Raw genomic sequence first — 14,055 nt, forward strand, 5'->3', positions numbered from 1 at the left:
AAAAACGATGGATTTAGGCCCAGATCTTTGTACTGGGGTGAATGTAAGACATTGTTCTGCATTTTGTCCATCAACTGTGTTTTTTGCAGGATTCTGTTAAAGGCTCCCGGGTGGAGCACCATTTTCCCATCGCTTGGGGAGTTGTGTCTAGGGTCTTCTCCATATTACTCAACTGTTGTTCCTGTGTTTGGATATCTCGTTCTAGTTGTTGTCGTACCCCACCGTTGTTTTTATCCAAACCCCACCCCATCCACCCCCGTGTTTTGCCACCATCATGGCCTCCCACTCCATTGATGATCTAGATTCTGTCGCCCAAATTTTCTCATAATATTGGGCTATGATTACTGAGACTGCCGCAGCAAATGGGAAATGGGGGGCCCTTCAACACCTCAGCACTAAGTAGCCATTGTGGTATAGCCGAGCGTCCCTCACCACTCTTTAGGCCAAGCAGAACCAGCGAATGGTCAGACAAATAATGGGTTAAATAGGACACCTCAGTTACCGCAGCAGACAGTTCGGATGAAAGACAACCGTAATCTATACGGCTAAAGGTGTTAATCGCAGGAGTATGACTTGGAAAACATTCTTTTCAGTGGGTTACGCGCCCTCCATTCAACCCGAAGCTGTAGTCCCTGCATCAGTTCCCGCAGAGAGCCAAAATTTGAGGATTAGTATTCTCTTGTGGGGGCTACTTGGTTAACGATTAATCAAAGACACAGTTAGTCTCCCGCTAGGATAATCTCTCCTCCCTTTGCCCAATATATAGGGCAACGCCGCCTTCAGAACCGCCGGAAAACAAATTGGGCAATAGGAGTTAGGGGCATAGACGTTAATAATGCATATTTCCTTTCCCTTCCCTCCCATTTTCCATGCAAGATCACGTACCGACCCTCTGGGTCCAGCACATGGTGAATGTGTTGAAAGGGAATTGCGGGCACCATCCATATAAGTGCCCCCTTGCAAATTCGAAATAGGAGGTGGCATATAGCTGCCCTCCATCTCCTGCGAATGCTCTGAACAGTATCCCCCCCCCTCACTCCCCCCCAATATGTCTCTCCTGTAAACAGGCCACCAGCCGGTATCATTTTAAGAAGGCATGTATCCTTTGCCTTTTCTGAAAGCCTGCTATTCCCTGAATGTTCCAGGTAGTACTTTTCAGTAGTTGTGCCCCCTATTGTCAAGTTTCCCTTCGCTATTCATGCCCCCACTCCTCTTCATAATTGCTGTCTTTCCCATTCCTCACACCCTGTGCCTGGTTTTGAGACTGAATTTCTAGACACAACATTAATAAAATCCCCAAAAGTTTCAGAACATAACCATTTGAATCATCCCTACTGCAGACAACATGACCACCCTCAAGCTCGCCACTCGAAACCACCACCAGCTGATCCACACCACCAAGAGAACCGCATTTAAGGAACGACTTGACAACAACGCCCACAACAGCAAGGAACTATTCAACATCGTCAAAGAGCTCTCGAACCCCAGCGCCGGAGACAACGACATCACCCCATCGCAAGAACTCTGCAACTCGCTCGCCTCGTTCTTCCACAACAAGATCGCAGACATACATAACAGTTTCAGCACACAGCCAACGCACCCTACGACCGCAGCAATGCCCCACACCACCACCATCCGCGCCTGGACCCCGGTCAACACTGAAGACACCATCCGCATGATGAACTCCATACACCCCGGATCTCCAACCGACCCCTGCCCTCACCACGTCTTCAACAAGGCCGACTCCGTCATCGCACAACACCTGCGGGACATCATAAACGACTACTTCGACACTGCCACCTACCCAGAGAGCTGGAAGCACGCCGAACTCAGCGCCCTACTGAAGAAACCATCAGCGGACCCCACCGAACTCAAAAACTACCGACCCATCTCGCTCCTTCCTTTTCCTGCCAAAGTCATTGAGAAGGCCGTCAACAGACAGCTGGCCGCCTTCCTCGAGACGAATGGATCCCTCGACCACTCAGTCAGGCTTCTGGGCCAACCACAGCACCGAGACCGCCCTCATCGCAGCCACCGACGACATCAGATCCCTGCTCGACAACGGAGAAACAGCGGCCCTCATCCTCCTGGACCTCTCCGCGGCGTTCGACACAGTCTGCCACCGCACCCTAGTACAATCGGGATCGGGATCCAAGAGATGGCACTGGAGTGGATCATCTCCTTCCTCGCCGGAAGAACCCAGAGAGTCCGCCTCCCCCCGTTCAGATCCGAGGCCACCGAAGTCATCTGCGGCGTACCCCAAGGATCATCACTCAGCCCCACGCTGTTCAACATCTACATGAGCCCCCTTGCGGCCATCGCACGCCAACACAACCTCAACATCATCTCCTACGCCGACGACACCCAGCTGATCCTCTCCCTCACCAACGACCCCGCCACCGCCAGAACCAACCTACACGAAGGGATGAAAGACGTAGCCGAGTGGATGATGAACAGCCGCCTGAAACTGAACTCGGATAAGACGGAAGTCCTCATCCTGCGATCTTCGCCTTCCGCCTGGGACGACTCCTGGTGGCCCCCTGCCCTGGGCAGTGCACCCAAACCGACAATCCACGCACGCAACCTGGGCTTCATCCTGGACTCCTCCCTCTCCATGACCAGAGAAGTCAACGCCGTCTCCTCGTCATGCTTCAACATCCTCCGCATGCTACGTAAGATCTTCCGGTGGATCCCCACGGAAACCAGGAAGACGGTCACCCAGGCCCTCGTCACCAGCCGTCTGGACCACGGCAATTCCCTCTATGCCGGAACCACAGCCAAACTTCAGAAAAGACTCCAACGCATGCAGAACGCCTCGGCACGCCTCATCCTGGACATACCCCGACACAGCCACATCGCCGAACACCTGAGAAACCTGCACTGGCTCCCCGTCAGCAAGAGAATCACGTTCCGACTCCTCACCCACGCACACAAAGCTCTCCACAACCAAGGCACAAGATACCTCAACGACCGCCTGACCTTCTACACTCCCACCCGCCAGCTACGATCGACCAGCCACTTCCTCGCCGCCGTCCCCCGCATCCGAAGAGTCACAACGGGAGGAAGATCCTTCTCCTACCTGGCTACCATGACGTAGAACTCCCTCCCCATCCACCTCCGCTTGACCCAAGACCACCTCTCCTTCAGGAAGCAACTCAAGACCTGGCTGTTCGAGCGGTAGCGGACCCCCTTCCCCCAGCGCCTTGAGACCCTACGGGTGAGTAGCGGGCTATACAAATGCTTTGATTGATTGATCCCCTCCTACCCCGTGGACAGTTGTGTGAGTCCCATTTCCGTTTTCTTGTTTGCACATGCTGCCCCATCTTCCGCCCTCCCCAACAATAAAAAATAACCGCAATCCACACCCCCTTTGATAGAAAGAACTATGTATGTGTCTCTTTTAGCAATATCAGGTGTGTAGGTAGATATCGTTTAAGTGGTGCTGTACCAGTGGACTGGTAGCCGGTGGGGCGGGAGGAAAGATCTCTAGCTCCTCACACAGATTTCAAACTCTGGGGGGCGGGGAGGCCCCCCGTCAACAGTTCACATCACATCTTGGAAGTGTCAATTCTGCGCACAAGAAAACAAAACTGTATTTTTCTACCGTACAGTGCATATATTTTCCCTTCCCCTTGTTAAGGTCTTCATTTTTGGTTCACTTACCTGTACATTCCTGCTCTCAGCCCTTTTCTCCATGTTCATTTAACTGTGTTCTCGGAGCAGCTGGAGTCTGATACAATCCTGTGATGCCTATTCGGACTTCAACACCGTCTGCGAGACCTGCAATGTTCCATCAGGGCTGACCTGGGCTATAGTTTCCCTTCCGTGGCTGTTCTTGATTTGCCCTCCGGTGATCACGGTTCGGCCCCCCTGTCTCCAACGTTCTTGTTGATCTAGTTGATGGAACTAGACAAGCCCCTGCATCTTCCCTGGAGTCCACCCAGTCACTTGCTTCAGCTGCCGAGAAGAATAACAAGGCGGGTCCTGCGTTCTCCACTCGTAGTTTTACAGGGAACAGGAGACTCTATTTCAAGGTTAGGTCTCGAAGCCTCCGCTTGAACGCCAGGAACGTTTTTCTTTGGCACTGGACCCGTTGAGTGTAGTCCAGATATATTGATATGAGGTGGCCTTCAAATAGTATTGGTCCTTGGGTATGGGTGGATTGCAGGATTGCATCTTTATAATTAAAGAAAACCTGGTGATAATGGCCCTCGGGGTGCTCACCGTCGTGGCAGGGGGCCAGCGCCCTGTGTGCCCTTTCCACATTGAAGAACTTCGCAACTCTCTTGGCGGCCAACACCTGAACTATCCAGTCCTCCAGGAATAATTCAGCTAAGGGGCCTTCTGATTTTCTTGGAAAGCCTACAAATCACAAGTTGTTCCTCCGTGATTGTCCTTCTGAGTCCTCCGCTTTCTCTTTTAATTTCCGCACTCTCTTTTGGAGGTCTATGACAGTGTCTCTGAGGGTACGCACTTACCTCTGTAGTGTGTCTACATTTGGCTCTTTGGTGGTCACCCGTTCAACCACCTTTCATAGATCACAACTGAGCAGATTCATGTCGATGGCAACTGCATCGATTCTGTGCACCATGTCGTCCCTGATAGACTGGATCTCCTGCATTACGTCTTGGGGGGGGGGAGGGGGGGAGGGGGGGGGGTGCCCCATGTGCCCCGAATTGTTGAGCCATCCCCCAGTTGTGCTCTCTTCCCTGGCTTCTGGTCCCTGAAGTAGGGGTGGTGCATATTTTTTAATTGTATTAGCTTGAGTTTTGGTGCCCTTCTCGTTCACCGTTTTGGTGTAATTTGGCTAAGCCGCCCAATCCAGCCTCCCCACAGCGCCCGTAGGGTATATCACACAGTGCCCATCAGCTATTTATCTTCTCCCCGGCACTGGCAGTCTGTAAATTGTACTCGTACTCTCTTCTGGTTATTAATATTGATTTGGGGGTATCCTTCGCTTCCAGTGTGGTTCCCCCTTAAGCAACTGCAGCCACAACTCACTAGCATATCACCAGGGGATGCGGTGCAAATTCATGATAATGACGCCACTTAATTTGTTGCTGTTGGCAATCAAAGGAGCTGCGGCATCCAGGTGGGACCTCTTAGTAGAAGTATTTTTTGGGTACCACCTATTGGTTTTTGAGATCTGCCCACTGCGGTCCCTCCGCTGGGTCTGCCGAACTTATTCTGCTCCCAGAGCTGGCTGGTCTTCAATAACCCACCAACTGGCCTCCCCGCCTCTGTCCTCCGCGGTCCTGGAGCATCAACTCTTTACCGCTTGGCACTCTGTCTTCCGCTGCATGGCCAGCTTCTCGCGTTGTGTGAGTGCCGGGGTCCGGGCACAGGCCGATGTCGGACGATATCCTTTCTGAGGCTGTATGCACTTTCCCCCAGAGGCCGCACATCGGAGTCAGAGGTGAGCCCCGCGGGCCTCTGTTTGCATCTCTAAAGGTCCCTGCACCCGCAGGTGCCACCGGGCTTCCCATCTGCGGCCCTCTCACTGATAGACAGCGATTACGTAGCCTCACCTCGAGGCCACATGGTCTCGTCTGGCTCCTTCTTTGTTCTGGGTCAGTGCCTCTCACCCCATAGCCTTTTAGTGTCTCATGCCTGCGCTGTATTGTCCCTAACAGGGCTTCCGCTTCTGGAGAACTCTTATCCTCCAGGTGACACCACAAATCCGACGGAGCGTTTCTTTGTTATTGGTTCTTCCCTTGTGAGTGGCAGTCCTCGGGGTCTGTACAGTACCAGGGGGAAGCGGGTGTTACTGCCCATCCATGGTAAACGGTAGAGTAGACTGCATACTGTAGTATATTGGTGGATTGCTGACCTGTCTATGGGAGCGCCGGTAGAGAAGTCTACTTGATCATCTTGTTAGGACACGGCCCCCAAATGCCAACTTGTTATTAAAATGTAATAAAAAACGATGTTAACTGATTTATAACTCAGTCTGTACCAAACTTTAAAAAGCCTTCTCCTCAAAGTTAACGTATTTATAATTTTGAAAATTGGTGAATATACACTTGTAACGCTGGTTCGTTGCAGGTATTTTAAATATATTTGAAAAAACATTCTTGGCTCGTAACTATCATTCCCCCCTCCCCCCCCCCCACCCACCCTCTTAAAAAAACAATATGATTGTGTTTTGACAATCATTGCAGAGGCCCTGCTAGTTTAAAACCAGCACTTACAGGAACTCTTAGTGGGATTGAAAGGGTTGTCACTGCAACAAGCTTGTCTTTCGTCAAATGTACTTTAAATTGTATTTCTAATAGTGTAAGGAAGGCGAGATACCGTTTACTACAAGTGACTTGCTCATATGGGTTTTCTTTCCTGCTGATGCAGCTTTGTGAAACTCGAGAAAATGTTGCAGGGAAAATTGAGATTAAGAAAAACAGGACTACTATTGGCAAGGTAAAAGCAGGTTTACTGTTGTGGCAGAGAGAGTAGCTATCTCCACGCAGGTAAACAACTGGTCTCTCTTTGCTGCACACAGGCACCCTCTTTAATGGCAACATGAACAACAATAATTCTTGAAAAACGTAAAATAGGTTACTCAGCAGTTACATATTTGTTACAGAATACATCACATCACATGTGTCCTTAAACTCTGAACCGATTTCCTACATATTCTTAATTCTCACAGTCAAACCATGTATTTACTTTTTTGAATGCATGTGTGTGTTTTCATCATTCTGCTCCCAAGACTTCTTATCAGATTCTGTGTACACTTTGCTAACTCAATCTTCTGCTCTTATTCTCCAAGTCACATACTTAATTTACTAGGACAACAGAATATGTGCTTGTGTGATGAGACATTAAATTCCTTCAGGCTTACGAACACAAGTTTTCTATTAACTAAGACCTTTCTGGTCATGCAGTCCTCTCTTTCATCAGCATAGGATTTGGGCCTGCCCTGCTCTTTCACCACTTACAATTTTATATAGTTTTCTACCGATGTCTGCTGTAGCGTAATTTCTTAGTTTCATTTCCTCACCAATAAAATGTTCTTGCTATTCCGTAAGACCGAAGGGTTCAATAAGTGTTTAACCACTTTAGGGACGAATAAGAATATTGGTATCATATATGGAGAATACTTGTCTAAGCTCTTTCTTTGCATGTAACTGTCTTTCATCTCTAATGTTCACTAAATTGTAGACTACAATTATCATTTTGGCAGTTGATTCAGGAATTAAACAATTTTCTTTATTTTCTAAATGTTAGGACAGTTCTGTGGCACAATAACCAGCAAAAAAAAGAAAAAGATGATGTACCTCACAACGAGAAATGCAGGTAATTTATTTGTAACAAAATTAGTTCTAATGTAAACATTCCTAAGATAAACAGTGTATTCTTCCAGATACAGTTAAGTCAAGATTTGAATAATGTTTTTCTCGGTCACTAATCAGTCTTCTTCACACACTGTGTAAACCTCCTCTGCTTTCTTTTTTTTATGTATAGTTTTTATTAGCATTTCAATGAACAATACATTGTACAGTATATAACAATCTGGAGCCAATGGTGCAATCTCACCTACTTAGTACATGTCACTAATCATTCCGCCCTCACCCCCCCCCTTCCTTCCCATCACCCTGCTCAGGACTCGTAGTGAGGGAGTTTAACAGTTCTATACAGTATTACAGTGAGATGTGCACGAAATTGGCTACCTGCCCCCCTCATCTAGGGCAACCTAATGATTTCTCAGGGTTTATGGCATAGAGCCATTGTTTCTGACCTCCAGACACTGACAGTAATGTTTCCAGTGTGAGGGAGGCTGGAGGGGCCTCCGGGAACCCATGCCTAATCTCTGGTGCTGTTGCTGCTATTTTTACGTACTGCAAGAACTACCCATTTCCTAGTTGAAACGTCTCAAAGGCATCTGTCATAGTTATAAACTGTTTTTTGGGGTAGAAAACACTCAATACTTGGCAACCGTTCTCCATTCACATTCGTAGGGACATAGTGTTGTTAAGTTTGAATGGTCGCAGAGTCCAAATATTCATGTCCGGTGCGAATGTCACTCTCATCAGGACCGTCTTAACTGTTCGCTCAAAGGCTCCACATACCATGCGGACTATATGGGGCAACCAAGGCGGTGCTTTTGATCACATCGTTAAGGCCTCGGGGAGTGAGAATTGTCCGCTAAGACCCCCCCCCCCCAGTAGCCTGCGCTCCCAATTTTCATGGTCATCCAACCAATGGATTGCATGTTGAAGTTGCAAGGCTAGGAAGTAGTTCTCCAAGCATGGGACGTCCAACCCACCCCTACTCCAGGTGTGTCTCAATGTTGCTAAACTAACCCTCTGTCTCCCTGCATCCCACAGTAACTCTACTATCAGTTTATCTAGGAACGTGAAAACACGTTCGAGGCATGTGGCTGCTGAATTCATATCTGTGCATAGATCGCCACCTAGTGTTGGGTCCGGATGATTGCACATTGTTGTCCTGGAAGAGTCTTTGAAGTATCACGAGATAAGTGGCTCCTCCCCTGGACTACAGTGCGCATGGGCATCAACTCCATCCTCAGATTGTTTTTTTCCGCCATTGGGCTCGGATGTCTTTGAATTCCCTCTTGTCGGAATCAATAAAAAACTTTCTTAAGACCAAAAGGTCTTTAGTCTAATACGTGGGTATAGTCTTGCGTTCGGTCTTAGTTCTTCCAGCTCGGTACCGAGCCGGATTCCCTACACCCGCGTGCTTTCGACGCGGAAGGCCCAGTCGACGCTTCAGACCCTTTCGACTGTCCATCATGGACCGTAGTCCATTTAAGAGATGTCCTGTCTGCAACTCTAAGTATCCCCACATCGACGTCCACCCGGTGTGCAACAAGTGTCTGTCGCCGGACCACGATGAAGCCAAGTGTATGGCTTGTTCACGCTTCAGGTCCAAGAAGACGCTTAAGCTTCGACGAGCTGCGCGCCAGGAGGCCCAGCATGCTGCACCGGCGCCTGTGGACATCTACGATGCAGGGGATGTCGAGGACGAATCTATCCAGGACATTAGTGAGTCGAACCCCGCGTCGGACAACGACTACGACGCGGATGCAGAGATGTTCGAGGCTGAAGAAGTCGTCGACGAGGTAGGAGACGACGACGGGGCCCTCGGGGCCATGGAGGATAGCTCGGACGAAGAGCTTCCTCAAACTGACTCTGGGGCCGTGCCCATTCATAAGGCTCAAGTCGAGGGATCGCCTTCGAGCCTTACCCAAGATCTTACCATGGGTTCTACGGCCCCGCCTTCGGGCTCGGCCACGGACATTGCTGTTGAGCCACACCCTGGCAAACCGAAAGTGAAACCTACGATCTCGACACAAGAAACTGCGCAGGTGCCGATCACGAAACCGAAAGTGCGCATCGCTTTGGTCGGCTCCAAGGCCTCGGAGCCCTCGACGCCAAAGAAGCCGAAGGGTGCTGTCGAGCCGAAGGCTCAAGTCAAGGGCGTCGAGACGAAGTCTGCCGGGCCGAAGACTAAGGTAAAAGTCATAGAGCCGAGCGCGTCGGCGCCGAAGACGGTCGACACCGGCAAAGGCCTCGGCGACCCGGAGAAAGCTCTCGGCGACCCGAAGAAAGCTCTCGGTGACCCGAAGAAGCGACTGGATGACCCGAAGGTCCACGTGACTCCGCGTCAACAGGACAAGGCCAAGAGCAGCACACCCCGAGAGTAGACTCCAGGTGAGGCCTCGAAGGATTCCGTCGAACCGGCGCGAGGCAAGAAGGTGACTGACTCCCTGCAGCGCATCAGGGACAGGACTTTTTCGGTCGGTCCGAAGGATCCTCCGCCTACGAAACCGGTGGAGAAACCGCATAAGGCGTCCACGCCCATCCATTTTATGTTGCCGCTGAAGACGGCGCCGAAGGCTTTCGCTCCTAAGGCGGTCGCCAGCGTGCCCGAGAAGGTCTCCTCGGCGCCGAAGTCGTCAGCGGTGGTCCCCGGCCCACAACCTCGACGACCTTCAGTGGACGAGCATCAGGAACACTTCATCGATGCCGAAACAGGCAGGCTTTCCCTCCACAAGCGGAAAATCGCCCCGGAACGCCCAATGGAGTTCTACAAGATCCCTCTCAAGAAAAAGAAGGACTCTGCTTTCACTCCCGTCTTGGTGGAACCACTTTCCCCACAGACTCATGATGTTACGCCCACTTACTCTGATGTGGACGCTGGAGAGGGAGATGATGAGGACGAGTACAGTTACCCTGTTTATACAGACCCTGAGGATACCAACGAACCCTGGGCCGCTGGTGCTGACCCAGGTGATCCTCAAGCAGGACAAGACCCTCAACTTTTTTCTGCAAAAACGTCTCCTACAGAAGACTCTGCAGCTTTCAATGCCCTCATTGAACGGGCAGCTAACAATCACAGCGTCCAGCTCCATGCTGACCCTGTTGATGTCGACTTCCTTTTTGATACCTTCTCAGTCTCAGAAAGAACTGTTAAGACTCTTGTCTATGCTGAAAGGTGTTTTAAAGCATGCTGGCGAGATCTTTAAAGAACCTACCAGGGCGAGGGTGATAAACCCTAGGATTGAGAAGAAATACAAGTCAGCGCCTACTGATCCTACCTACATCAAAGGACAGTTGCCTCTGGACTCCCTTGTCGTCTCGAATGCCCGGAAGAGGGCTAATTCTCAGACTACGGGTGATGCTCCTCCCCCAGACAAAGAATCCAAGGTCTTTAAAGCATCGGGGAAGAGGGTAGCAGCACAGGCAGCCAACATCTGGCGCATTCCAAACACACAAGCGCTTCTGGCGAGGTAGGACAGGGCACACTATGACACACTGGAGACCCTGTTGCAGCACCTGCCTGATGAATACAAGGAGGCGGCTGAGATGCTGATTCAGGAAGGGAAGCTGATCTCTAATGCTTCGATTAAGTGCGCTCTGGACGCGGCTGATACCGCAGCCAGGGCTGTCAACACTAGTGTTATGCTACGGCGACATGCCTGGCTGAGAATCTCTGGATTTAAGCCGGAAATCCAAACCACCATCCTTAATCAAACAGTGAATCCAGATCACCTGTTTTGCCCGGAGGTTGACACCACCCTAGAAAAAATTAAAAAGGACACGGAAACTGCTAAATCCATGGGGGCCTTACAGTCCCAGCAGTTTCGGGGTGGGTCTTTTCATCGCTCAAGCACTAGAGGCGTTTCCAGAGGCCAGCTCTCCCAGTCCACGCAGTACTACAAGGGCAACACTCAGTCCACATACACCAACAAGAGTTGAGGTGGATATCGTGGTAACCGCGCCAAGGGCAGAGGTCGTGGAAACAACAACTCCAGATCCTCTGCCACCAACAAACAGTGACGCCTTGTCACTGCCCCCCAACCACACAACACCGGTCGGGGGGAGACTCCAGCAGTTCCTGCCAGTCTGGAAATCCATCACCACAGACAGGTGGGTCAGAAAACTTGTACAATAAGGTTATTGTCTGGAGTTAACGTCCACTCCACCCAACATGCCCCCAAGACACCGTCCTATGTCGGCCGAGCATTTGCACTTATTGCAGCAGGAGGTCACCGTTATGCTACAAAAAGGAGCAATAGAGCTCGTGCCTTTGCAGGAAAGAGGCACAGGAGTCTACTCCCTGTACTTCTTGATACCAAAAAAAACGGGTTCCTCAGGCCCATCCTGGACCTCAGGCCACTCAACCGCTACAGCCTGTCGGAGCACTTCCATATGCTGACCCTGCAGCAAGTGCTCCCGTTGCTCAGTAAGGGGGACTTTCCCGCAACTTTGGACCTAAAGGATGCATACTTTCACATTCCACTGCACCCTTCACACAGGAAGTACCTCCGGTTCACCATACAAAACCAGCACTACCAGTTCAAGGTTTTGCCTTTCAGTGTCACCACGGCACCCAGGGTGTTCACTAAGTGCCTGGCGACAGTGGCGGCGCACCTCAGGAGACGGAACATCCATGTCTACCCTTATCTGGACGACTGGCTCATCCAGGCAAAGTCAGCCCAGCAGTGTGCCGCCCACATGTCCCACACCATTCACCTCCTGCACGATCTGGGATTCTCACTGAATTACCCAAATTCCCACCTCCAACCCGCCCACATAGGGCAGTATCTGGGTGCGACCATAAACACTCTGGCGGCCACAGCACAGCCAAATTCAGTGAGGGTCAGCAGCATTCAATCGCTGATACAGAAGTTCAGACCTCAACACTCGCTTCCAGCAAGAGTGTTCATGCAGTTGATAGGCATGATGGCCTCCTGCATATCCATAGTCCCGCACGCGAGACTACATATGCACCCGCTTCAGGAGTGCTTAGCACGTCAGTGGACACAGGCTCACGGGCAGTTGAAAGACCTAGTGTTGGTGAGCGGTCGGGCATACAACTCTCTGCATTGGTGGAATCCACGAAACCTTTGCAAGGGACGACCGTTCCAAGAGCCTGTGCCGCAGATCATCCTGACAACGGACGCTTCTCTCCAGGGATGGGGAGATCATGTACTCCATTACACTGTGCAGGGACTATGGACGCAACAGCAACGGAAGATGCACATCAATGTTCTCGTACTGATGGCAATCTTCATGGCACTAAAAGCCTTCAAAGTACATCTGTGCAACAAGGTCGTGTTGATTCCGGACGGACAACATGACGGCCATGTACTACATTCAAAAGCAGGGAGGAACACACTCTCCGCAGCTGTCTCGTCTGGCTCCGAGCATGTGGAAGTGGGCCATTCAGAGGAACATCTTCCTCATGGCGGAACACCTCCCAGGCAAGGACAATCAGATGGCGGACCTGCTCAGCAGGTACAGCCACCAAATGCACGAGTGGGAGTTACATCCATCAGTACTCCAACCGTACTTCCGAAGGTGGGGTCATCCAGAGATAGACCTGTTCGCCACAAAGGAGAACGCAAAATGCCAAAGCTTCTCCGCCAGGTTCCCACACCCACAGTCGCAGGGCAATGCGATATGGATGAACTGGTCAGGCAAATTTGCGTACGCTTTTCCCCCAGCACCTCTGATATCGCTGGTGGCACGCAAGCTCAGGCAGCACTCGATGACTCTCATCCTGGTTGCTCCAACGTGGGCTCGCCAGCCATGGTACACCACGTTTCTGGAACTGTCCGTGGTACCGCATCAAAGGCTACGCCTCACACCCAGCCTTCTGACGCAGAGCCATGGCGACATTCAGCATCCAGATCCGCAACAGCTCAACCTGGTGATCTGGCTCCTGAGGTCTTATAGTTTGGCTACCTACACTTGCCTCCTGACTGTATGGACATCATCCGGGAGGCAAGGAAGCCCACCACAAGAGCATGCTATGCGGCAAAGTGGAAGCGGTTTGTCATTTATTGTGCAGATCACAACATTAACCCGTTAGATGCATCTATTCAGAACATCATTTGGTATCTTTTCCATTTGTACAAATGTAATCTGGCCTATGCTTCCATTCGCATACATCTATCCGCAATGGCCGCTTATCTCCAGAACAGGCAGCACCTCTCACTTTTCAGGGTGCCTGCTATTAAGGCCTTTCTAGAAGGACTCAAACGAGTCATTCCTCCGCGGACCACACCAGCTCCGGAGTGGAACCTCAATGTGGTCCTCACCCGGCTGATGGGTTCTCCCTTTGAACCACTGCATTCCTGCGAGTTTCAATTCTTGACGTGGAAAGTGGCTTTCCTTATAGCGATTACATCGCTGCGACGAGTTAGTGAGCTACAAGCACTAACTATCCAAGAGCCATTTATTCAAATTCATTCTAACAGGGTGGTGCTTCGCACTAACCCTAAATTCCTTCCTAAGGTTGTGTCTCAATTCCATATTAACCAAACTATTAAATTGCCTGTTTTCTTCCAAAATCCTGAGTCATTGGCGGAGAGAATGCTCCACACCCTTGACGTCAAGAGGGCCCTGATGTATTACATCGATAGGACCAAGGATTTTAGGAAAACTAAACAACTCTTTGTTGCCTTTGCGCCACAACACAAAGGTAACCCCATTTCCAAGGCTGGTATATCTAGGTGGATCATTAAATGTATTCAGATCTGCTATCTGAAAGCCAAGCGTACTCTCACCATTCCACCAAGGGCCCACT

General features: G+C 50.6%; 1 protein-coding gene across 2 annotated transcripts in view; it reads left to right on the forward strand.

Annotated features, from left to right (window-relative positions):
* The window catches only part of PALS2 (protein associated with LIN7 2, MAGUK p55 family member), a 985,569-nt gene that overhangs the window by 670,581 nt on the left and 300,933 nt on the right, over positions 1–14,055 (forward strand). For both annotated transcript variants that reach the window (XM_086941681.1, XM_086941682.1), the window contains exon 9: positions 7,225–7,293. In XM_086941681.1, the coding sequence (XP_086797807.1) occupies positions 7,225–7,293 (69 nt within the window). The remainder of the gene's footprint in view (positions 1–7,224; positions 7,294–14,055) is intronic.

This window comes from Lissotriton vulgaris, chromosome 10 (genome assembly GCF_964263255.1).
Source record: "Lissotriton vulgaris chromosome 10, aLisVul1.2, whole genome shotgun sequence".
NCBI lineage: Eukaryota > Metazoa > Chordata > Amphibia > Caudata > Salamandridae > Lissotriton > Lissotriton vulgaris.